General features: G+C 34.8%; 2 protein-coding genes and 1 pseudogene across 2 annotated transcripts in view; 2 read left to right on the top strand and 1 right to left on the bottom strand.

Annotated features, from left to right (window-relative positions):
• LOC128919772 (uncharacterized) overlaps nt 1-26,380 on the bottom strand; it is a 93,168-nt pseudogene that overhangs the window by 15,644 nt on the left and 51,144 nt on the right.
• LOC128922378 (serine protease persephone-like) lies at nt 9,527-13,206 on the top strand. The gene is made up of 6 exons (XM_054232667.1): nt 9,527-9,665; nt 11,617-11,829; nt 12,240-12,280; nt 12,396-12,613; nt 12,672-12,813; nt 12,870-13,206. The coding sequence occupies exons 2-6, from the start codon at nt 11,639-11,641 to the stop codon at nt 13,130-13,132; spliced, it is 855 nt and encodes a 284-aa protein (XP_054088642.1). The 5' UTR covers nt 9,527-9,665; nt 11,617-11,638; the 3' UTR covers nt 13,133-13,206.
• Nucleotides 15,098-26,380, top strand: part of LOC128922376 (serine protease persephone-like) — a 106,880-nt gene continuing 95,597 nt past the window's right edge. The window contains exon 1 of the mRNA XM_054232655.1: nt 15,098-15,661. The gene's annotated coding sequence lies outside the window, so the exon portion shown is untranslated. The remainder of the gene's footprint in view (nt 15,662-26,380) is intronic.

Genomic DNA, 26,380 nt, shown 5'->3' with positions numbered 1-26,380 from the left:
TTAACTTGCCGGTGTGCACATCCATACATATTGAAAGCATAATTTAGCAAGCATTTTTTATTCAAAAATGTATCTATTAAGGTGTAGTGTGCAGAGATTTGCGAATTTAAAGGGAAATTAAGTAGCTTACTGCATCACACCAAAGCACTAGTAGAAAATAGTATTAGTTGAGATAAATAGTAGCAGATTGTCATTTCCAATAATTTAAAATTAATATTTTATAACAATTTCGTACAAAAATTTGAAACCTTGCTCAATGTATGAAGTGAGTCATTTCTGTCAAAATTTTTCAATGTGCTATGCCACCAAGCACTCCCTTCGACTATATATATTAGCAATGAAGTTTCAACTAATGACTGTCCCAATAAGCGCTTTCCTGATTAACTTCACAACTGAAGGCTCTAACAACAAAAATGCAATAACTGCTGACGGCAAAAATTAGCTGAAAGTTTCCATTCAAATTCATTACACATTGCTATTAGCTTTAGTACTCACCCGCACTTTGCGCACCGTCCTCACCGTGTGTATACCAAGCCTTATCGAGGCTAGCCCGCAAGCCGACACGTCCGTCCTGCAAAAGAAATGGCTTGTCCACGGCACGCTGTGATCCACCGCCGACCGTACAGCCTCCGCCGCCACCAGGCGAGACAATGTGTGGTGCGCCACTAATGTCCACCAACGCTGACAGCGCCGATGCCGCCGGCAATAGCAGTACACTCGTACTGTGAGCGAGCGATTGTTGTCGGTTGGATTTGTGAGATTTCATTTTATTATGAAGTGTTGTTGCGGAAGAGAAATAGAAAATGGAAAAGGAAATTCGATTAATTGCTCAGTATTAGTATGCCTCACTGGTCGTTTATCTGTTTATTATTTATTATTTATTCTCATTTTTCAACTTGTACGCATCCTAAACTGTTTACACTCCCTCCTCTGTCTGTACGACATACTGTCGAGAGTCCACGGTCCGCTCTCCTTTTCCAGTGATATTTGGTGTTTGCTGACAACAGATAAATACATGAAAGTTGACTTAGTACTAGGTTGGTTTACTTTTGATTTTTTATTGGCTCTCATTCTTATGTCGGCAAATATTGGCTCGGTTCAACTGCGATTGGCACTTTTGTTAGCCTCTCATCCGCTCTGGGCTCTATCTTCATTATTTGCTTTATGTGTTGATGCTTGTGTTTTCTTATTTATTAGCGCTTGCAAGTGTACTTACATGGTGCTGCTGCCCTAGTCAAGAGATTTAGATTAGTTATATATATACAGATATAGATTTTAAAATATACAGGGGGACCCAGCAATGTTGAATTTATTGAGAGAAAAAAACTCAAACCAATAAGCGCCCCTTCATCTACACATAACCTCTATTTCCTTTCAATAATATAAAATGCTTTTTCATTTACAAACAAATTTAAATAAGTGAGGTTAAGATGTAAACAGCTTGCTACTATGAACACAGTTTTAACAGGCTAATCTGTTCATTATATTGTTTATGGTAAACGTTGTAAAGCTCCGTTGTAACACTTTTGCCGATAGAGACTAGATTTTAAAGTTTGCTGCAGGGTGTCCTCAATAGAAATGGAATTAATGTGAGGCAAAAAAAATCAAACCATATGTGTTATACGGTGAGCCAGAAGTAAAACGCCACTTCGTTTATAATCACCTTTTCTATAATGTTGTTAAATATCCTGACCACAATTTAAGATCTTCAAGCAATCAAGAAGAGATTTATAAATCTCAAAACACTACTGAAAGATTTGAATTGTTATTTAGTGAGGTCTGCCGGTCAAAATAACCCCAACACGAGTAATATTGAAACAGTTACCAAGGATTTTTGTTAATTACCACTCATTATGACATGAAAATTAACTTTAACAATGAGTACTGCGAATCCTGAGATCCCTTAATCCATTATTTTCTTTCGTTTTGGACAAGATTCTGCACTCATGGATACTCAGGAAACCTTTCATTAATGAGATTAAGTCTAAAGTGGGGAATCCGTTTTTATATTGGCCGCACTTCGAAAAAGTATCTGCCCTATTAGTTTCATCTCCAAGAATTACAGCAAACCTGCGTTAGTTACACAAAATCGTCATACTTCCAGACGTTATTTAATTTCGATTGTAGATTGAATGCATACAGTGAATGCCAAACAATTTCCAACAAAATCTCGAAAATAATAACTTTGAATACCTCGCTCGAGGACTAGGACAATACTCCAGGTGTGTCAGTATGAAACAACCATTTGGTTAGTTCGACATTCGGTCGCTCTTGAATGTGAGGCTATAGATGGCCATCGCACTCTTTTCAGACTATATAAAATTTCCTAACGTCAGAAAATATCCGTAGATGGGTACAGAGCTGTATGAGTACAGATTAGCCAAACGGGGAGACTATAAAGTTTCTAAAGCGGCAAGTCCAACTAGAGACCACGTTCATACGTTTAGTTCTGCTGAGTTCTTCGGTGAGTTAAGAAATGTATTCAAAAGTGTTTAACCTCGATAAAAGATTTAAGGTCAAGTTAAAGTTTGATCGGAGACATATGGAGGCTCTTAGATATTTTGCATAACATTTGTAGAACTCTTTCAAAGTCCATTTCAAGTTCCATTTGTAGAAAACAACTACAACTGCAAATTATATTCTATTCGAGTGTGTTTCTCATGTTAAGTTCAAGGGCAGTTATTTGGCACACGAGATGACTCTGCTACCCGAGTTCTCGACAGAGCAAGATATAGGGAAAGATGTATTAAGCAATCTCAAACCATTTGCTGTTCAAAGATCATTCAAATATAGATCATTTGATTAAAGAGAATCAACAATCTGTGTACTGGGACTTAAGGTCCATTTATTTACATAATGATCCTCATGAATTCTGCAGAATATTTTCAATCACGACGAGATTATAGTCGTCGTGGCGTTTTGAGTTGAACATAATGAATTAACAAAGCTCGTACTAGAGCATCGTACAACAAAAAACCGTGATCAAACACCTTGCCATGGACTCGATTTCAAAATACATTTATAGGCTCTTAGCTCTGAACTTTCATATCCGACCGAAATTTAACTTATTAACCGTCGCAGTTTTGTAGTCTTCGTACGTTAGTTTAATTTTGTGATAATAGCATACTGTCATCTTTCTATTTTTACTCACCTCCTGTAACGATTTACTATAATTGTAGACGGATCACTGGGACACTTCTCAATTTCGCTTTTACTACGTTCAAAACGACCGTTAAAGCGGAGAGACTTCGGCGAGAGGCGCAGTTTGGGAAACGAATCACCACGTTCCGATTTACGCGACTTGGCGTGGCTCTGTGTGGTTGATGGTATGCGTTTACCACCACCAACAGCAGCTCCCCGCCAGCACCAGACGTTGACGGCACCGTCAAAACTCGCATTACTATCTGCGCTGCCACCACCGCCCAGCATCGTTTACAACGCCGATGTTGTATTGCCATCGTGGGCATTAGGTACGCCAGCTGGCGGCGAAGTGAGCGCAGCGGTCGATGGATGTGAGGCTCCCTGATTGTTGATGAGCGTGGCGAAATTCTCCGGCCCGTTGGACTGCTTATACACATCGGTGCGATAGATAACGTGTACGCCCATTTTAATCTTCATTCATTCATTTCTCATCTGTTTTACCCGCTGAAAGAAAACAAAAAAATAATTTTGTAAAATGTCTGCGCTATAAATAGGTTAAGTGCAGCGTGTTGGGTGTAAGTCGAAAGTAATCGATAAGTGTAAATCAATTGCTGCGCTGCAAAGTTACTCCAGCGCCTTGGGGAACACAAGAGGGTGTTTGTTTAAGATAATGATAGTTGAAAAAGTAAAATTAAATTAATGGGGTTTTAAACGGCTTGCGTCTACACACCGTAGCCGTTCTCCCTTTACTTTTCTATCCACCAACCTACCCAAGCATTAATGCGTTACAGGAACCATAAATATCTGTACCACTCGAACATTTGCGGTCTTCGGCCACCTGAGCTCTGGCATTTCGTTACTTTGGCGGACGCACACTGCATGCCACCACAGCGCCGACGACAATTTCGTGTTTCTTTGTAGTCGTTTTCAACACTTTTTGCACAATATTGCTAGGGAGTCGTTTCAACCATACTGGTTGTAATAGTGTGCTTGTATCCTGTATAATTGCCGGTAAATCGGCAAGATGTTCTCATGTACTAAATTTGAAGTTTGTTTTCCCCAGAGTGCAATTTGGTTAATTACCCATTTTTTATGCTTTGGACCTTAATTCAGAGATAAACCGTGGTGCTAACTATTATTTCAAAGGGTAGTAAGGTTTGATATTGGAATCTATTATTTGGGAAATACTTGGTTAACTTGGTTTAGGACTAGCCTAGTTGTTCATTTTAGGTGAGATGGACTAAGCTTGAGTAAGTTCGAGCTTGGTATGGTTAAGTTAGGTTAAAAAGATCTAAGAGATTTAAGAGATCTAAGACTTTTGATATCTACTTCCAAAGTTGAGACAATTTCAGTCATAGATAACGGTACTTTTATAATTAGAGGGGGAAAGTTTATCAAACCGTTCAAACTGTGACGGAAAGCTCATCAACCAATATTTGACGGGTATTGAGGTGGAAAAAGAAATATAACAAACTGTGACCCGTTCGTAAGCTAAAGTTTAAGACGTCTTAGAACTCTAAAATTGAAGTCTAAAGCAAACATAGGTAACGATACTTGGAAACATTAATCAAAAAGCTCATAACCCTTTCGGAAGCTCTTGTGGGCGGATTATATACATACTTGAAAACCAAAACAAATTCGCGGTTGTCTATGTCTGGGCCGAATTTAAAAGACAAATCGCTCATTTACTTGAATAGTGTCACAACTCAAAAAACACGATTTTTGAGCTGAGTATGCAGAAATGTGCGCAATTTCAGCGTCCATATTGTATAAAAATTTCATTTCGATGCGTAGAAAAATAAACCGTGAAATAGGAATGTGCCGTTAATAAACTTGTTATATTGGATTATTTTTTAACTACAATAACGACACTTCTCAGTTGTGCCAGAATTATGCATGGATTTTTATCTGAAAGAGAGACATATTTTGTGTTACAACACATATTGTCATAGAGTTAATTTGGTTTTCTTTTCAGAAAGAACGACATATTTTGTATTACATCGATATTGGGGAAAAGTAGTTAAATTTTTCGTATTGATTTTTTTCAACAAAAACGACACATTTGACTTATGATGGCGGAAAAGAAATTGAATATCTCTGGCAATGCACATTTTTTTACTTGTGGCAAAGAGTTCACTTTATAATTTCAATTTTCTATGGCAAATACCAAAAAATGGCAACCCTATTCGAAAAGTATTTAAAATCTTTTATTTTGATAACTGTGATACAATAATTCTTAACTATTTCGATTATTTTATATATTTTTAGACCAGTGACAACTCTACACAAAACTTATTTCTTATCCTAACAGCCTTCCTTAAATAAAAGCGTTGGCGGAACTTTTTTTACCGCCCCCCCATTAACGTCGATGCGCCATCCCCAAATAAAAGCTGCAACTTTACGTCAAATATCAAGATTTTTACTTGAATTGTTGTTGTGAAATTTTATTGTACAGAGAAACTTCGTTTTTCACAGCCAAATTGAAATTTTCAACCGCTCAGCCTCGCCGTCACGTTTTTTAGGTATGCGCCATACAAATTATATGGGCTTGAGAATTTTTTGACATTAATTTGCCGCTACCGCTTTTATTTAGGGAAGACAGTAAAGTTGTCGGAATCTCTTTAGTCTAATATCTGTAGTGTAGTACTTGGTTTATCTAATTTCTTTAATTTACGATTATTTATTATTTTCAGAGCAAACATTATTTTTAGTCTCTTACATATGTATTTAATTTAAACACTCTTTTAATAGTTAGTAGGGCCGCCAATAAAAAATATTTACTCTAACCACATTTTTAGCCTTCGCTCGTTCTCTTTTAGTTATATTTAACTGTATTGCAATAGTTTTTATAAATTTCATTTAATTAATAATTTTTAAGTAAGTGGCAACACTCTTCAAGCACTCCTCTTTTATTTCTAACTATTTAATTTCATATTGAAGACAACAACAAATCCTCTTTCGAACTCAATTTTAAGAGCAAATTTAAATAAAATTAAGGTTTTATTTATTTATTTTATTGTGTTCGACTCACCTGCAATGGACTAAGTGACTCACGCGCCGGCTCCTCATTCCTTGGCCAAACTTGATGTAACGACATTATAGCCTCATTACAGAAACGCAAACCCATCACTTCTCCATCCTCGCGACCGTAACTATAAAATGAAGAGGAGAAACAAAAGAAGATTAACAAATTTTTATAGAATTCTTAAATGAAGAACGGCTATTATAATTTATAAGAATGAACGTCCGAGCTTGAGGCAATTTTAGGAAGAAGAAATCAAATTCGGAGGGATTTCTGTATAATTAAGGTCTGGGTATTGTAAGAATCTTGAAAGTCTTCAAATGGGTCACAGAGCATCGGTAGTTGTAAAATTTCACATTCTGTACCTGAAATAAACGTCATCAACGCTGAAGCAACAATGAAATGCTTTCTCAATGGAAAGACATTCTTCTGAAAAACTTTTACACAAGATACCTACAATCTACTCAAGCCTCTCTGCTCTGTCGTCAATAAATTGCCTTTGCAGTTGTTGTCCATCAATAAATTAATGATCAAAAAGAGATATATTAGAATCTGAGTACTGATTTATTCAATGAGGTTTTATCTCTTGAGCACTTGTCAAATAAAGAAGCCTCCCAAGATCAAATAAATCGGCTTTGTGAAAAATGAAACATCTACACTATAAAAGAATGCAGGGTAATTAAGTACCGTTAGCTCTCCGACTCTCCGACTTTCTGAATCCTAATCTATCTACTCCTCTCTGATACTAGCATATTGTATGTGAAATTCTTTGTGCGTTACACATGCATGTGTATAGAATAGCATAGTACTCACCGAAATGTCAATGTCAATTGAGCATACACCCTGTAACCTTGTATCGCCTTTGGATCCACATAGATTATACCACGCAATATGGCCAAATTATTGCCGGAGAGTGTGATCTCACGCGAGGGTAGATACAGTGTGAGCACACAATTGGGTGAAGTCTTTTTGTACACACGTTGCGTGCCGAACTCATCCTTGTAAGCGCATCTAATTAGGAAGAGAAGCGAAATTAAATACATGAAACTCAAGTGTACTTGGAAATTGGTTTTTTTAAGGTTGGATTATGAATTCTCAAGTACTTAGCATATTCTAACTAATTCTTACAAATCAACAGTGATATCAATTGTTAGCTAGACAGTAAATATAAGTTGTTAGCTGGCGAAAAAAGATAGATTCATGGAAATTTTATTGAGTATTTTATTTTTATTTATTTATTTTTATTTTTTGGTTTTTGTGTTTTTATTTATTTAATTGAATAAAACTAAATTAATATTTTTTATTTTTATTAATTATAATTTTTTAATTTCTAAATCAATGTGAATGCTGAGAGAAGAAATAAATGATGTATGAAATAAAATGTCATTTTTTTTACTTAAACGAACCCACAGTACCTCCACGAAGCTATTAAAGCTTAATATCAGTCGCTATATATAAACTACTTTGGATCCATACGAAGCGCACAAAAGAAGGCGGTACTGAGCCTCCTCCCTTTTTGTTTCTTACAAGTGTTTGTTATGTAGTGAGCTAACTAATTCTTAGTAAACGAATGCTTTCTATATCTATATCAATGTTCGTATGTATGTACAAGAGCAAACCATCCAATGAGAAGTGTCAGCGCTAAAATATGCTCATTCATTATCTAAGGATAGAAGTATACATGTCCATTTGCCCACTAGATTGTTGCTTCCAAAATTTGAGTGAACACACATTTGCGAGTGGGTATGGGCGGAGCCTTATTATATGCTTGGAGAACGTAAGTGATCGCACCTACAGAGATAGTCTCTCTCACGAGTGTACAGAGTGCGAGAAAAGAGCATTCAACATGGGAGAAAGCGATATTAAGCTCTTCGGAGAGCATGTGTACGCAATCTCCGCAGCATCGGAAATGTCAACAAAGAACATAAAATCATGTTTGATGTCAATAGGTTATCTATATATTCAATTCAACCGAAATTTCAAAATATATTTTATTATTATATACAGTGGTGTTCATATTAATAGCATTGTGTGATGGAATTACTTGAATGCAAAATGCCATTCCATTCGCTATAGCGTTTGTATTTCCTCTAAAATAACTATTTACTTACCAATATATTACCAATATTACGAAACTGTGCTAAATCTCTTTAGTATTTGAAGTATTCTGAATACATTTTCCATCTAAATTCAAGGTCCTATCGTTAACCATTTCTTTGGTCAAATTTACACATTATTTAGGACAACGTAATATATTTATAAGAGATCGACTTTACTATCAACTGCACTGTGGGTTCAATAAACTTTCAGTATAAATTATTTTTCATTCACAGCAATTATACACACAAGTTGATAATTTAAAACAACATAAATTCTTCTGAATTTTACAGTATTATTCTCCGTCATAACTATAGTCGGGACTGGCTTGTTTCTGAATTTATTGTCTGAGTGAGAGATAATACAAAACGTGCTGATAATATATATTTAATTGAAATATTATCATGGAATATACATAAGCGCACCAACGTAATGACTGATCCTTGTTGCATAACTTTTGGCCGACTCCATTGCTATATTAGTATTACCATAAATTCTTGTGTAATTTTCCTCAGACACTCTTACGATGGGAGACATTTAGCAGTGTGTTCTTTGTGTGGTACACTGTTAATATTCGTAGTTAACAGTTATATGCAGTTAAACACACGATTTTGCCTTAAAGCATATTCCAGCACGCAGTGCTATTTATTTGAACGCAACTGTATATAATGAATTAATTAGAATGGATTGGCAATTTCAGTTGAATTGAATATAAAGGTAAGGCAGAAGCATTCAACCGCCACATGCCAAACATATTGACAACAGCGATGCTATGAACCATGGCACTGATGCTCTCTGAAGAATTTGTTGTCACTTTGTCCCATGGTAACGGCGCATTTTCGCTTAACGTTTCCTGTTGAAAGAGAAAGTACGTGTGATCGCTTACGCTCTTGAAACACATATTGCTTAAATTTTATTTTAAGCAACAATTTCATTGGCAAATATTCAACACATATAATGAGATGAGAGAACATACTTCGCGCAACTCACTCTGCTCAGATCCCGTGACAGAGAGGCCGCAAAGAAATTGTGGTGATCTACATTCTTATCTTTCATGGATTTTTATGTTCTCTTTTTTGCTGGGAATATATTTGAATGAACATATGTATGTGTGCGTGCATGACTGCCCTGACGCAACCATATTTCTATTTCAGTATTTCTTCTACAATTTCTCTCAGTTGCCTAGCATTTTCTTTGTTGTTTGGGAGAGTTAAATTTTCTCATGCTTTGCGTGAGAACGGTAATATTAGCTTTCCAAATACTATCGCTAGAATGGCTGTGATGCTCTTGCTCTTCTCTTAATATATAAGCATTTCGTGATCAGTGACTGAATATAAAGCGAAGCAGAAATTAATTCAGTATCATTTCTGTGCTGCGTCTCTTTGGAGAAGGACTAAGGAAGAAGGTGAGTGCAGAATTTAATATATTATAATTTAATTATAATAATTACTGTTGGTCAAATAAGGAATAAGGATGTGAAAAAATAAATAGTGAAGCTATTTATTTTGACTATGCGGTTATCTCATAAAAATTTATATTTTATTGTATTATTATTTTATTAATTCAACAGGCTCGTACAGCCAATAAAAAAATATAATCAAAGCTGCGATTCACCACCTTCGGGGGGGGCTTATAAATAATAAAATTCTCTGCGATTCACCACCCATGGGACCCTCCAGAGAATTATAAATTCAAAATATAAATAAATATAGGCTTGTACAGCCAATTACTTACTAAAAACAAGAACCGCGATTCACCATCTTCGGGGGGGACCCTCCGGTTCTTTATAATTAAAGTTCAACTCTGCGATTCACCACCCAAAGGACCCTCCAGAGTAAAAGGACAACTAACATAAATATAAAAAGCAAGCAATGGCTATGCGATTTCTCAGGTAATCCACCTGAGAGAAACGTCGAAACACTACGGCAACCTTAAAGATCATTAATTTGCTTTATTATTATTTATTTCTTGAATATTTGAAAGGGTTGACCATTTCAAGTATGCGGACTGTCTCGCACGTAAACCACCGCGATAGTTCAAATTTAATATAGTAAAAGATTACGGTTTGTGCCACAAAAAAATAATTAATTTTTTCTAATATTTATGGTTTTTTTTAATAAAAATCGTTCAAGGGGGTATTCTGGTCTAGACGCATGAATTTTAGGCATTTTTTATACGAAGATAAAAAAAAATTAAAAACATTTTTACTATCCACTTTTGTATATGGTTTTTATTGAGATTTTAATAATATAAAAAAATTGTCGAAATACGGGCCGGTGGAGTGGGGGCTTCAGAAAAAGGTGCGTCCTGGTTGACCAGAACACCCCCTTAAAATTATATATATCTGTGTATATTTCAGTACATAAAAGCAGTAATGCATAAAATAACTTTGTTGGAGAATTTCGTTCGCAGTAAATATATTAAGCACAAATTCAAACAAAATTTCAATTAATTTACAATACTTTTAAGCCTGTACCTAGGGAAGGTACTTATGTATTTGAGTTTACCAATTCCTGGCATCTTCTTAACTGGCGTAGAAACCGCTTACGCGGTTATAGCCGAGTCCACAACAGTGCGCCACGCATCTCTCCTTTTGGCGGTTTGGCGCCAATTGGTAATACCAAGTGAAGACAGGTCCTTCTCCACCTGGTCCTTCCACCGGAGTGGAGGTCTCCCTCTTCCTCGGCTTCCACCAGCGGGTACTGCATCGAAAACTTTCAGAGCTGGGGCACATAGAGGCACATTATTACCAGTGAAACACGCCATCTGAATTCCTTTAGGATATTTTGTGAGAGATTTGCCGATATTTTCGATAAAAGAAATAGTTGCATACACTGTGGTCCTCATGTTCGACATATAGGGTTTTTGTAAACTGTGATCCGATTTTGTCTATGTCAAGAGTGATGCTACACTCTGAATAAATTATTTTCCTTAAGCTTCATTTCAATATCTTTTTTTATTGTAAAGCGAGGAATCGGATGATATTTCAAATAGCGTTATTTTTAAAGTTGGCGTGGTAACATCAATATACCAACGAAATGTTTCATAACACTTTTCGTTCAAACTGGTCAAGTTATAAGTGTACACCTAAGATATTGTGATTCTGTGGTTTTGCGTGAGGGAGTTATGAACAGGTAGGTTTTAGGTAAAGAAACAACAAGTTGCGAGAATATTAAAATAAAATTATGCTAAACGGCAAGATTTTCGTGATATTCGCTAAAGTGCGTCCATAATGGACTTACTGCTCAAATATAATGTAGGCGACATTTTTATGGGAGTCAGATATTGGAGTGTACTCCGGTTATAACAATATTAAATATATTAAGAACACTTCTTTCTATTTTTTCTATTCACAGCTATTTGAAGTTATTCTGAAAAATGAAAAATAAACCGATATTATTTGGACTTTTCTTCGCGCTACTCCACGCAACGAGCACGAAGGGGGCTGACCCTGATGATGGGTCTTTAACAATTAATGTGGACGCGGTAAAGGATACAGACAGTTTTTTAAGTTTATCCAAAGCAATCGAAGGAAAGCAAAGTCTAATAGATGACCAGCTTGCCAAAAGGTAATATAATAAGCATTTTAATTTAATCATAAAGTCGACTAATTCTTTTAACTCGGATCGATTAACTGTTAAGTCAGTGAGTCAGTAGTTTTCGAAGCTTAAGCAGGTAATAACACTTGCAATTGAATTATGAAAATAACACGATGACACTTTAGAATTTCGAAACTTTTTCGATATTCCAGTGCCACAGATTTTATTAGAATGTTTGAGTATATAATTAGAATATATTCTTTATTCACAGGTAGTTGAGAATAGCGGGATCATAATGTCCGTACGTCCAAAAATGGTTAATCGAACTTCGCTTAGTGTTGACCTCTTTAAATTAAGAGTTCTTTGCAAGAAACTACTACTCACGCACTCGTATCGCCATTTCTTTCGTTAACATTTGTTTCATTTCTCTTTACTTACAGTACAGCTGTTGCCACACCTCAGAAACGCTCAGCAGAACTTGGTAAGTTTCGCATTGTTTTGAATTGCATGCTTTATATTGTAAACAAAGATCTTATGAACGGTGTCTAAAACATACTTTTGTTGCTAATTGTTAATGGAATTTTACTTTTTTTAAGCTTGTGAAAAAATAACTAATGATTTGCGATCGATTGGAGAGAGCACATTTGATGACTTACCCTACTCCGTCCTCGGCCTTCATTCTGATAACCAATCTAAATTTTGCAGAGGCGCTTTGATTGACAAACGTTTTATAATAATGGGAGCAAGTTGCGTATCAACTCACAATGTTGAGGGAGTATCATTCGACTTCGATTTAGAATCGAAGAAAATAAAGGTAGTTATGAAGTTAGAAACTTTAACAAATTATCTTTAAACTTATTTCGACTTTTCAGGCAGTTCACATACATCCCGATTTCTCTTCAGAAACACCTTTCCTTAACAATATTGCCTTGATTGAACTGGAGAGTGATGTGGCTTACACTTCCAAATGGTATCCAGTGTGCTTATATACATCTCAAGTGAATTCAGAGCGTTGTGAGTTTTGTATTTGATTTGCATCTACTTTTATTTTATTGTACATATTTTAATAGATTTTATGGGATTAAATGGGGGAATTCAGATTGTAGCAGACACTGAATGTTTTAATAAGACCGGTACTCACCTGAAGCCTTTGAAATATCATCGCATTTTGTCTGGTAGATCAATATTCGTAGTTCAAGAAAATTTTCCCAAACGCAAATTGTTCGGACGTATAGCAACGGATTCTGTCAATGTTGAATCTTTTGTGATAACAAAAGTGTTTGATCACTTGGATTTTATAGAAAGCATTGTATGGCCGAAGAGTGGCAATTGAATTTCGAATGTAGTAATTTTCAATAATCAAATATACAAATAAAGTTAAACCGCTTATTCAACATATTTACGAATATGTAAAAGTTGTGCGTTGTTATTATTGTTGTTTTTTGCTTCGTTTAGAAAACAAATCACGATGGCGTATACGCAACTTCGCTTATATTGATTATCGTTTATTGTTGTTGTATTTTCGATAAATGGTATATTTTCTCCAGTTTACTGGAGCTGTTAACACAATCACCCCTCTTGCGTGGGTCTCTTATATAAATACAAATGATATTAGGTCTACAACTTTGCTTCCCCTGTTTTTTTTGCAAATTTTAGGCTTTTTTTGTATAAAAACGGTTACAAAAATGTTATGCAAAATATTGGTCGTCGCTAGCTACTACTTTTGACCATCTTTCTGGCAGCAAGCGTATTCCGTGCAAATGTCGAGAATTCGGCTCAAAAAGTGACATTTTCAGTTGAGAATAAGTTTGGGATGCAAACAGATCTCTACAAATATTTTGTTGGGTTAATGTTGACACAAATGTCCAAGATCGATATAAAATGATTTGCTTGATCAAGATCATATTTGGCCGATTCTTAGCCGATTCTTTCTACTTCTTTCGGAATATACTAAAATACATTATTTTCTTTTTTGATTTCTTTAGAGCATAAAATTTTAATTCTTCTGTTTACCATATAAAATACAGTGAATCACATTTGACTAAACTAACAATTCATCATGGTGATAATTTAAGTCTAGTATAAAGAAATTCAACAACACTGCTAGAAACATCCGATGTATGTCAAATATGTACAGTTTTGTTTAAAGTTGTTGAGATTTTGAAGATAATGTCATAAAGTCACTATTATAGAAGCATTCGTAACTAGGTTAATTTATTTTTAAAAGTTTGCCATAGACAGGGTCACGTAATAATCACATGGTGCTGGCCTGGACTATAATAAGGTGCATGGAAAAGAACCTCCCAAACAAGCTTTCGAAGTTTCTATTGAGTCACTATCATTATTTGCCGCCTTTGTGAGATATAAATGGCAAAAGTCATCTCTTTGAAAATAACGGATTCTTTATACTAGACCTACTATTTTCGAAAGGGGTAACCCAGTGTAACCCATGAAAAATTGGCGATTTTAGTGAATTTTTTTTAAAGAAAGTACTCGGTCGAATGTTTTGAAGTTGGACATAATAAGGTGTACTTTCAACTATATTTTAACATTTTTATTTTACAAAAATTTTGAAAAATAAAGGAGTTATGGGTTGTCTTGGGGGGTGCCAAAAAAAAAGTTGCTGACATGATTTTTTTGTGAAAAGTATTTTCGAGAAAAACGCGTTTAAAGTTTCGACTATAGCGGCTAATACATGAGAGCGATTGCTCTTTAGAACGTTGCCATTCAAAAACTATTCAAGATACGACCTTACCTTTCACAGGATATTTTTGAAATTATAATCTTTCGAATAAGCAAAAAAATAAAAAATCGATTTTTTGAAAATGTCACACCGGTATACCCCCTTAAAGGAAAAAAGCTATATTGCTGATTGCAGATTCGCTTTGAGAAAACGCTAATAACTTATTTGTTATAATATATAATAATAATTTATTTAGTTTTGAATATTAATTAAATCACTAAACAACTTCATATTTACATATGAATTGAGTTGTTTACCTATTTTGTGATGTTATTTGTTTTTGTTTTTATTTTGTTATCATACTAATTTACTAAATAATGTGGTTGATGAAAGAATCGGCATCGGCATCGGCATCGGCCAAAATTTTGGTATCGGTCGGACACTAACGTCAAGTCTATGGTCTAAATATATGTATATATATACCTATACGTAAAGGTGAGTGAAGCATTCACTGGTAATTACTTGGTTAACTCACTAGATAACAAACACTGAAAAACAAATACGAGAAACACTCACTCTTTGTTGTATACAAAGAAAGTTGTCTTATATATACATATAATTTCTGAAACTGATTATCTATTGTTTTCAATTAATTCGTCCTTTTGAACACTTTTCAGCTAATAACTATCATCAAAACTAAGTATGGGAGGTATATGTGTATATATGTATATGTACATATGTACAATTTTTGAGCAACATGTTGCGAGAGAATAAAACTGTGGTGATCTCTGTTCTGATCATTCGTAGAATTATATGGATTTTTATATTTTATAAGCAACAACAAAGCAAGAGTGCCACAAATAATTGAAAACAAATGTGCTGAGTGTTATTTTAAATAACATGTATGTATGTGTTTCATTGCTCTAACAATACTAAATTTCCATTACAGAGTTTCCCCTCCTTGATTTCGCCCAGCTTTCTATACGTTCTTTGTGTGCGATTGGGAGAATTCCAATTCAGAATACTGTCGTTAGAGTGACTATGCCTCTCTATTCATTGTATTTTTAATTTCATGTCAATATATGAGTAAATCACTCTCAATTATTAAATATAAAGGGTTTCAGAGATGAACCCAATTTGATTTCTGCGCTGTGCACCGAAAGATTCGCTTCCAATTATGTAAGTACACTTGCAGATGTCAGCTAAATTACATGTAAATATTAAGGCAAAATTTTTATAAATTCGTGAAGTAAACTCTTTTGATTATTGTATAATGAAAAAGTGAAAAGACTCGAATAATGTGACGCGAAAATATCCGAGTGTTTTTTATATAAATAATCGGATCGTTTATCAACAAAGTTGAATATGAACTGAATGAGATAGGGCTGTGTTGTGATTACTTCAAGTCGTAATTGCTTTTGTTGGTGTCCTAGGTTTTGTGAAAATCCATCGTGGAAACCAAAAAAAAATGTAAAAGTGTGACGTAATATTTTGTTATGCAACAACCTGGTTGGCAAATACTTATATATGTATATGTATGAAAATCAAATGAATCAGCATTTTTCCGGCCGATCACTCTGTTCATTCGTGTTCTACTGAGTGTATGTATATACGTACCTAATTACTCATATATACAGTTGAGTTCAAAATAGTAACAGTGTCCATATAGAAATGCGAAGAACAAATGCGTTTTCATAAATAAGTGCAATTCAGTTTTGAATATATTTGTTTGTGGTTTCATACTCTCAAGCAATCAGCGGTACGGATTGGTTAACCGCCCTCATTAATTGAGCTTAGACACTCTTTCTCTCTCAACTCAGTCTCGCTCTCCTCTTAAATGTAGACGCGAATCCAGCATTTGTCTCAATTTAAAATTCAAAAGAACGCATTACATGTAGAAAAATTATTTAGGTAATATTGTGGAGCAGAGAGTCGACGGGCGCATATAATCAGCGGCATTTCTTGAGCGCGCGGAAAATTATCATTGTCAATGTCAATGTGGCTGTTCGTTGATAATTTAATAGCTGGAGACCGCGCCCATGTGCAACATAAGATTCGTTACATTGGACGATCACTGTATTTTAATAAATTAACGTAAACTATAAATAAAAATAAAAAAGTTCTTGTTGGCAAGACTAATAGAGCAACTGCTACATATCAATCTGAGTAAAAAATTCATTCTTATAAAACACATCCACTATTTGCAGCTGCTCCTTAAATGTAGAATCATTTCTATAAGAATGTTCATACACTACATATCATAAATTTAAGAAAAAGGATCACATACATACGTTAAGAATATTCCAACTTTTTTATTCCCAGCCAATTAAAGTTGTTTTGTAAAATGAGAGAGAAATAAAGCTGTGGTGATTCGATACAGAGTTTCTTTCCCCTCCTTGATTTCGCCCAGATTTGTATATGTTCTTTGTGTGTGATTGGTAGAATTCAGATTCAAAATACTGTCGTTAGAGTGAGCTAGAGCTACTAAACACATCCAATACCTAGCCGTTTTTTTACAAATGGTAGAGAAAAGCTGTACTAAGATTGATGTACTCGTAAAAATTGGACGATGGGTGTGACGTCGCCCAATTATGGGTCAAAATCCATATCTCAGGAACTACTCCACAAATTTCAACGGTTCATGCCATCTCATTGACATTCCAATGGTATAGTTTGAAAATGGGCGAAATCGGTTAACAATCACGCCTGCTTTATATATAACAAAACCCTATCACGGTCCCAAGGAACATGTGTTCCAGGTTTCATTAAGATATCTCAATTTTTACTCAAGTTATCGCTTGCACGCACAGACGGACGGACAGACATCCGGATTTCAACTCCACTCGTCATCCTGATCATTTATATATATATAACCCCATATCTAACTCTTTTATATTTTGGTGACACAAACAACCGTTATGTGAACAAAACTATAATACTCTCTTTAGCAACTTTTGTTGTGAGAGTATAATATTGATATTTTATGAAAATTCCGAGAGAATTTTTTTTCTAATAGTGAGTCACTGTACAAAATGGTCAGAACTTCGCCTAACTCCCATATATCTACAATTAGGACTTTCAAACATCCGGTGGGCTCTGTACGTATATGTATATCGGTTAGTAGGTGAAATAACTTATCAACATTAGGTGTGTGTATAGTCTTGGTACACACGTATTCAATTTTATGTGAGAGTTGTGCGTAATTTGAAGAGCATCCCATTCATCACCCACTGCCAACTGAGCATTGCATTCCGACGCATTACTATTTAATGGGCGTCATTTCGTAAATGCGTGCTAATTTGCGCACACAAAAGTATGCTAGGCATTTTGTGCGATAATGATGTTGATTACACATTGCAATTGTCATTGCCACACGCGCGTATAATTTACATTACTCCATACACAGAGTTGAGCGGTGATGAGCTAAAGCACAACTCATTTGTGTTTTGATATGTTACATTCGGTTTAAGCGCCTAAAAGCATGCCAATGACAATTACGTAAGTCGATACGTTGACATTTGTGATATTGCATTCATTGCAAATATATTTGGTAAGTGCAGAGGAGAGGTGATTTTTGTGGTAAGTTGATAATTGATTTAAATGCTTAGTATTATCAAGTAACCACAAATTTAAATTGAGGTGCTTTTAGACGTGATTGAAGTAAGTAATGGAATTGTGGTTAGTATAGCTAAACATATGACAGATTCAGAAGACCACTGAGAACTTTATTGGTATAAATAACTAACATATCTCTAAGATTAGCTAGAAGGGCACTCCGACAATTCAAATAAATCATCCGTAAAAAGTGACAGAAGCCGAGGAAGGGGAAGGCCTCCACTCCGTTGGAGGGACCAGGTGGAGAGCGACCTGGTTACACTTGGAATCTCCAACTGGCGCCGAACTGCGAAGGAAAGAGAGGAGTGGCGCGCTCTCATCGATTCGGCTATAAGCGGCTAAATAGTTGAACGCCAATCACATAAGCTAATAAAGATCCCACGGAAATTGGTTCCATGTTACCGGAACCAATCTGGATTTACAACAAAAAGTAATAAGCATAAGTACTGAAATGAGTCTCGGATACGTAACCTCAAAAAAGAGAGAAGTTAGTTTTCAACCTTCCTACAGAGACTGCACTTGTTCTGAGGGTTCTTTGAAGTTCTCTAGACATATTTATATAGTTTTCAGCGATAAAACGATCAGTTTAGATAAAAAGCTAAGACTGACCACAAGACAATACAAGAAGCACTATTTCATGTACGCAGCAATATCGTCTTCTTACTGTTCAAAATGGTGATATGAATAGCGTATTGTCAGGGTAGAGACATATATATAAAGAAAATATTAGGTGGAAGTCAACCAGCGGAACTACTGGGATTGATCTCGATATAAAGTAAAATGTTCAGAAGAAATGCAAAAGGCCATACATTGAAGAAAAGGAAAACTGTCAAGACAATGAGTTCGTCTCATGGAATCAAAATCAAAATTTTAATGAATTATGATTTATTTTCGATTTATCGAAGCCAATAAAGCATAGCAAATTATATAGATATTTAAAAGAGAAGCTGAGTCAAATGAAATCAACAGTTAATTGACACAATAAAATAAGACACTTTCGAGGAAAAATACGCTGGATCACCGCTGTAATTAATAGACAACTTAGAAATTGATTTTCAACTTCTTATGTACAATAATGTTTCTTATACATATCACTATTTTGTATTTTCGATCAGATGGCAACACCATTAAGTCATAATTTGTTAATAATTGCGGCTAAAATAAGAAATGCATAAATATACTTTTTTTTTGAATTTTTGAATTAATTATCGTGTTCTTATTCAATAAGTGTGGCAACCTTGTACTAACTTTTATTTCATTTTAAGTCTCAGATAATATTTAAGTACTTGTGCCCAACCTCAACCTATATTTTCTGTTTGCTATTTTTTACTATATTTATTTCATATTTTCTTAATCAGGTGGCAACTCCTTAAAAATTAGTTTTGCAGTAAAGCAAATTTTTAAAGTTTATTAAAATTTTATATTACTTAACATTTTTTAATTAAAAGCATGTGGCAACCTTTTAGAGTTTTTCTTAAATTTAGTAAGGAAATCGAGAAAAGGTGAAGTTGAAGGTATTTCAAAATTTTATGTTTTTATTTTATATCGATTAGTTGTTGTTATGACAGCCTTTAGTTGACTGTAAAGATGGCATAAGTGCTGGTCAGTGCGTTGAACTTCTCCCAATTAGTGTTCTTAGGTCGTAAAAAGAGAGGTAGTGAGATCCTAACATTAGTTTGGCTATAATCCAGATAGAGGATGACTGAATATTGCAGGTTCTTCATTTCGTGATTACTGTACCAGTGATAGAGTACCAGTGCTCCGATTATAGTCCCCTATTCAATATAAATTCGAGTTCTCGCAAGTTAGCGAATACTTGTCTCTCCTGGAAAACATTCACGATATATGAACCGAGATTAAGTAGTTTTATTCAAAATTTGCATCACATATTCCTCTAAATATTTATATCATTTCGGATTATTCCTTTGTCTTCTGAAAAGAGAAAGTGCTTAAAGGTTTTTTTATTTTTAAATATTTTAGGATTGGTTTAAGTACTTTGCAGAGTATGAAATTCGGTGCTACAATAGTTTGACCTTCCGTTAATTTTAAGGTTAAACTGCGACAAAATATATTTCTATTTTCATATATTAGAGAAACATGTTAGTACACGATTTGAAGCTTTGTCAAGTAGTTTAATAGTTTTAAGCGTTCTAAGCTTCTAGATCCCTATCTATCATGTGTTTGACTTCTTGTTTATGGTAGTTGCCACCCGGCTTATATACGTTAAGTAAATGGTAAAACATCGTGAATATTTCAATGTCAAGACCTCCGCATTAATTAGTTTCCGCGACTTCTCGTATAACTTCTCCTTATAACTAATTAGCGCACTGTCCACAACCTCATTATTTCAACAGTACAGATTGATTTATATTTTGTAAAGAGCCATTAACATTCACCATTAGTTCTCGCGCACCTTCCACCTCCCTACTAAAACACAATTAAGTCACATTTTAATTGCAACACTACTCTCAATTAATTTCAATTAAACGCTGCAAAAACGTAAATAGCATCCACAAACCATGTAAACAAAGTGCTTGAGGGACTCACATAAGAATATGCCATAATAAAGTAGACGAAGAAATGAGGGTGAGGGGGAAAAAGAGCGCCATTAAAACAATGTACATAATTGGTTGCGAGTGGAGGCTGGCGTTGGTAAGAAACCGTGACGTAGAAGTCAAAAGATGGACAGAAGGCGTTTGTGAGCGTAGTATGAGAGGAGAGTAAATAAGTATTTATATGTATACACGTATGATAGATGAAATGACAATAGATATACAAAAAAAAAAGAAAACAAAGAAGGAAACCAAAACAAATAAGCCCACAATTGAATTACTTGGACAGCGCTGTGGCTTATATAAGAATTTAAATGGGAGAGAGAGAGTGTATAAAGTGAAGGTGCGTCAATTACAGCACGAGTTACTAAGTGGCATTGAGATTTAAAAATAGCATGAAAGAAATGAAAATATTTACAACAACAGCAACAATAGTTGTCATATCTGTCGTTTCGCACTTATCTCAACGCCACTTATCTGCAGAACCCACAAGCATAGAACAGAGAAGCTTTTTGATGGATAGATCTAACTGGTCCATGAGGGTTCATTTTTTTCTATCTGTTGCAGCTTCCTTAGGTCCTACATTAGCTTGAAGTATCGTAAGGCCTCAATTTCTGCTTTCCTGAGTTTCGATCTGCCTCATAGTTCATTTCATTCCAGCTTTATTGGCTGCAAGTTCAGCCGAAGAATTTTTGTTGGACGTCCTCACTCTCAGCTCTAATCTAGTCTGGTTCTTTGTTGTTTTCTATAGAGTCGATTCAACTAACTGTGAACCTTTCATGATCTCTAATGAATTGTTCAATTTTAGTCCAATGTTCTCAAATGTAATCAAGTCTTTCGAAGTTTGTAAAGATTGACACTCACCGACAGAGAAGTTCAATTTAGATTGCTGTGGCTGAACTCTGTATGCTTTATGACCTCGGTCGTATTATATGGCTCCATTTGTAAGCAGCTATAAGGCATCTTATGAAACTTGCATTGGATTTGCCACTTTTTGGCGAAAGGATTCATCCGTGCTTGTACATCGCTTTAATTGTATGTTTCATTTGAATGTTTTTGAGTACTATTCCGGCAATGGTTTCACATGTTCAATTTCGGTATCTCGTAATCTAGGCAGAATCTGCCGTTTTTCGAGTTTATATCAATATACAATTAGTTTCATATATTTATTTTGGTCCACAGATGGTTATTTTTAGATAGCTTAGCTTGTGTAGTCCAATTTTTGGTATTTTGTTTAATCTCCAGCAAGACAAGTCATCATTGCTCAATCAATATGTTGGATCAATATTTGGACGGCAGTTACTTTAACCAATAAAAATCATTATTTTCGATTTTTCGCTTTGAACTATTTTGCTTTGCGTTGTTTTCATGAGTATGGAGTACTCCTATTGCGGCTTGCCTCAATGTCTTATCGAACACCCCTCGTATTGCCTACTAAAGCTTAACAATGTGAAGTGCTAATCCGATTATCTTAGCTAACAAACACAATACTCAGTTCAATAGCAGCAAAATACAGACGTCACTGAGGCATGCAACACCCAAATTACCTCCTGATTCGACGTGGTCTTGAACACATATAAATATTTATATATGTACATATATGTATATATGTGAAAATGATTTGTGTATTTTGTGTCATTTGCAGTTGATTTGCCACTATCGTGGACCGTGCTTCTATTGACCCATAACTTGATAATCAAAATTATACTATAACTCTGTTGTAGTGGAGGCAAGAGTGGTGTGCTGAGTTCGCCATTAATGTCACTCACTCTTGACGTTGTTCAAATAGTCGGAAAATTAACACTTTTGCAAATAGTGTTGGTAAACAGTGTGTGGCATGTGGCACTTTGTGGTAGTCGATTAAGTGGGGTTATATAGTATCGATAGTTTATGCACTACACATACAACTTCTGATCGTCAACAGAGTCAGTTGAAATAGGGAATTTTAAATTGATTCTTTTGCACTATTCTTTATAAGTTTATGTATTTTAAGTCTCTTTTTTTCGGACACGAACGCGATAAATTGAGTAGGTTTCGATGATTAGCAGTAACCCCAAGGTGGTATGGCCGGTGTTGATAAATTTTGCTTAAAATTGCTCAAATATTTTCGACAAAATTTAGTCATCTGGTGGGTTTTTTTTTTAATTTGGTAACCATTGAAGAAAGTGGAGCTAAATTTCGTTTGAAATAATTTTTGGTAAATCATATTTTTGTAATTATCTAAGAATTTTTCAAATTTTGCTCAATTAAGTACGCAATTTATTCGCACAATTATTTACACAGCAAATAGCGCCATATACATACTTATGTAAATAATAATGACATTCACCTGGAAATGAATTTCTAATGATATACGCCGGAGTGAAATCAAAAATTCAATAAATAATTGTATTCCAATGTTTATAGAATTTTAGTATGTTTAACTGGTAATTATAAATACATTCTAACCTCATATTCGATGTATTTTAAGAAACTCCTACGAAATTTAACGCGTGTTCCACAGTTGTGCCTTTGTTTGTCTATCTTTGTACCCACATATCCCCTTAATTACCACCTAACTCTCCTAAACAGTTCTATTTGTTTGTCGAACGCTCGCTTTAGTCATTTAATAAAGAAGTTTTGTAGCATGAACCTCAACCACTTTGTGATATACATACTGGTGGCAACTAAAAAGTTTTGACAGTAAAACTAGCTAACCAAGGAAAGTGTCTAAAAATACACCGAAAAAGAGTGTTAAACATAAATGCATTGTGGGGAAGGGGGAACACACACTCGGGTAAAACAAAGTACAGCTGACGCACTTGGAAGAAATCCTGTTTGCTGTTAACGCGGGATTCAGCGACGAACCGAGCAACACAGATTGACTGCCTGGTTGCTGCGTGGCTCTCGTTGTTGGTACTTGATTCTACTGACTTTTCTTTTTACTTTCAAAGTTCGTCTGTCTTCCACAGTTGTTGGCGTTTGTGCCAGCCATGCAGCCAGGTGTATCGATTTTATATTTATGTACGTTGGTAATATATTTTTATTTGAAAGAAAGTAATACATTTTCGAGCAGAAAATATGTTGGCAAGTCTGTATTATTTTGATGCTTGAAATAGTGGAGAAACATATTTAAAGGTATTTGTATAGCGACGGTAGCGTCTAAAATCAAATATTTTTTTAAAATCGATTAAATCGTTTTATATCGATCTTGGACATTTGTGTCAACATTAACCCAACAAAATATTTGTAGAGATCTATTCGCATCCCAAACTTATTCTCAACTGAAAATGTCACTTTTTGAGCCGAATTCTCGACATTTGCACGGAATACGCATGCTGCCAGAAAGATGGTCAAAAGTAGTAGCTAGCGGCGGCCAATATTTTGAATAACATTTTTGTAACCATTTTTATACTTAAAAAAACCCTTAAAAAAAACCCTTGAAAAAAAAATGATTTTTTTTTAAATAAAAAAATTTAATTTTAAATAAAATATTGGTTTTTCTAATAAAAAATAAAAAAATTAAATTTTTAAATGTGAATTTAAATTTTACAAATAATACAAATTTAATAATAGCCTAAGCACTTATTGAAGGCAATCCGCAACAAAAATAATTTAAAACTTTTAATATTAGTGACAGTTTTCCAAAAAAATTTTCAATCATATAGTTGTAATTATCTGAGAATTTTCCAAATTTTGTTCAATTAAATACGCAATTTATTTGCACAATTATTTATATATGTACATACATATGTTATAGCGACATTCACCTGGAAATGAATTTCTCATGAATATACGCCGGAGTAAAATCAAAAATTCAATAAATATTTGTATTCCAATATTTATAGAATTTCAGTATGTGTGCAATTCACACATTCATTAAGGCGATAGAAATGCCACGCAAAACTCGCTGTTCATAATTGGTTGATTGGTTTGCAGAAGCGGAGCTGCAGCCGACGGGACACAATTTGATAATTAATTTTAAAAATATTATTTGTCCTACAGAAATTTTCAAATATTATAATAATTGACGACAATTTCATTATTTAATTAAAAATATTATTATATTTTATTTCTACACAGGTGGCAATCATGTAATTTGGCAGGCACTAAAAATGTGTTACCTATTATATACAAAATTTGAAATACTTTAAATTTTTATTCGATTCAGACTCAGGGCCGCCTTTTATATCATTGTAGTATTAGACGTAGAGACGTAGTTGACGTAGAGACGTCTAATACGTGCGTAATCTGTTTTAGGGTATGTCGTGGTAAAGACAACTTTTTTTCAGAGTACTCATACTTCTATTAATTCCTTTCGAAACCTCTAGATGTAGATAGAAGCAGTTTAAATGTTTGTAGATGGCTTAAATAACTACGAATTTCTAAAACACAGGAAAGTCTATAACAACATCAATCAGCTAATGAAGCCCAGATTTAATAATAATTTGGAACGGACGAAATTATTTACATATTAGGAAACTGAATAAAACTTGAAACTTTTGAATGACTGAGGCTTTGATATGTTCGTTTCTTTCTTACAAGTGTTTTTGCAGAATACTAATATGGTAGATGTAGGATCTTGCAATGGTTCCCTACCGGATTCCCCTACCGGAGTTCGATCGAAGGAATGATTTTGTATATAGAGAGACTTTAATAGCTTAGCGTTTTCTTAAGCAATCCAGTTCGCTGTTCGCTTTTTGTGATATTTAGCTTAATCCTCAGCTAAACTCGGACAAAATGTTGAATATCTACAAGGACTGTTCCTACTAAATTTACTAATAATTTCAAAAAATTAGTCCCTAAATTGATTTTTGTCTCACAAAGCCTCTTGAGCATACAAGTTAGTATGTTTAACTGGTAATTATAAATACATTCTAACCTCATATTCGATGTATTTTAAGAAACTCCTACGAAATTTAACGCGTGTTCCACAGCTGTGCCTTTGTTTGTCTATATTTGTACCCACATACCCTCTTAATTACCTCCCAACTCTCCTAAACAGTTCTATTTGTTTGCCCAACGCTCGCTTTAGTCGTTTAATAAAGAAGTTTTGTAGCATGAACCTCAACCACTTTGTGACATACACACTGGCGGTAGCTGAAAAGTTTTGACATTAAAAATAGCTAACCAAGGAAAGTGTCTCAAAATACACCGAAAAAGAGTGTTAAACATAAATGCGTTGTGAGGAAAGGGGAACACACACTCGGGGAAAACGAAGAACAGCTGACGCACTTGAAAGAAATCTTGCTGGCTGTTAACGCGGGATTCAGCGAACCGAGCAACCCAGATTGACTGTATGGTTGCGGTGTTGCTGTGTTGTTGTTGGTATTTGATTTTACAGATTTTTCTAATTCTGTTTCTTTCAAAGTTCGCCTGTCTTCCACAGTTGTTGGCGTTTGTGTGGTGCGTGCGAGGTGGCAGTCAGCCATGCAGCCAGGGGTAACGATTTTATATTTATGTACGTTCTCGGAAATTACGTCAGGTAGAAGTTTTGAAACAAAAAAACATGTAGGATATACATGGAAACTGCTAAGCTCAAGTAAGTTGCAGTTAAAGTTGAGAATTTACATTAAAACTTTCGAGGAATCTCTGTTCTTATTAAGTTGTAATGTATGGGCCTTTGCATTCATTGAGGAAGAGCTTCCGAAGCATTTGTGATTTGAGCAAATCACCGAGTTGACGTGAATTCGCAATGGCTTGCTTTTTGAGCATTATTTGGGACTAGGAACAGAGTTTTAACCCAAGTGTT

Source organism: Zeugodacus cucurbitae, chromosome 5 (assembly GCF_028554725.1).
Source record: "Zeugodacus cucurbitae isolate PBARC_wt_2022May chromosome 5, idZeuCucr1.2, whole genome shotgun sequence".
Taxonomy (NCBI): Eukaryota; Metazoa; Arthropoda; class Insecta; order Diptera; family Tephritidae; genus Zeugodacus; species Zeugodacus cucurbitae.
The sequence above is the reverse complement of the archived record's forward strand: the minus strand, read 5'-3'. Positions and strand labels throughout refer to the sequence as shown.

Excerpts from the sequence above, each read along its gene's own strand:
- LOC128922378 (XM_054232667.1), top strand. The coding sequence starts at position 11,639 with ATGAAAAATAAACCGATATTATTTGGACTTTTCTTCGCGCTACTCCAC. Across the intron at positions 11,830-12,239 it reads GATGACCAGCTTGCCAAAAG|TACAGCTGTTGCCACACCTC; the intron begins GTAATATAATAA and ends CTTTACTTACAG. Across the intron at positions 12,614-12,671 it reads TAGAATCGAAGAAAATAAAG|GCAGTTCACATACATCCCGA; the intron begins GTAGTTATGAAG and ends TCGACTTTTCAG.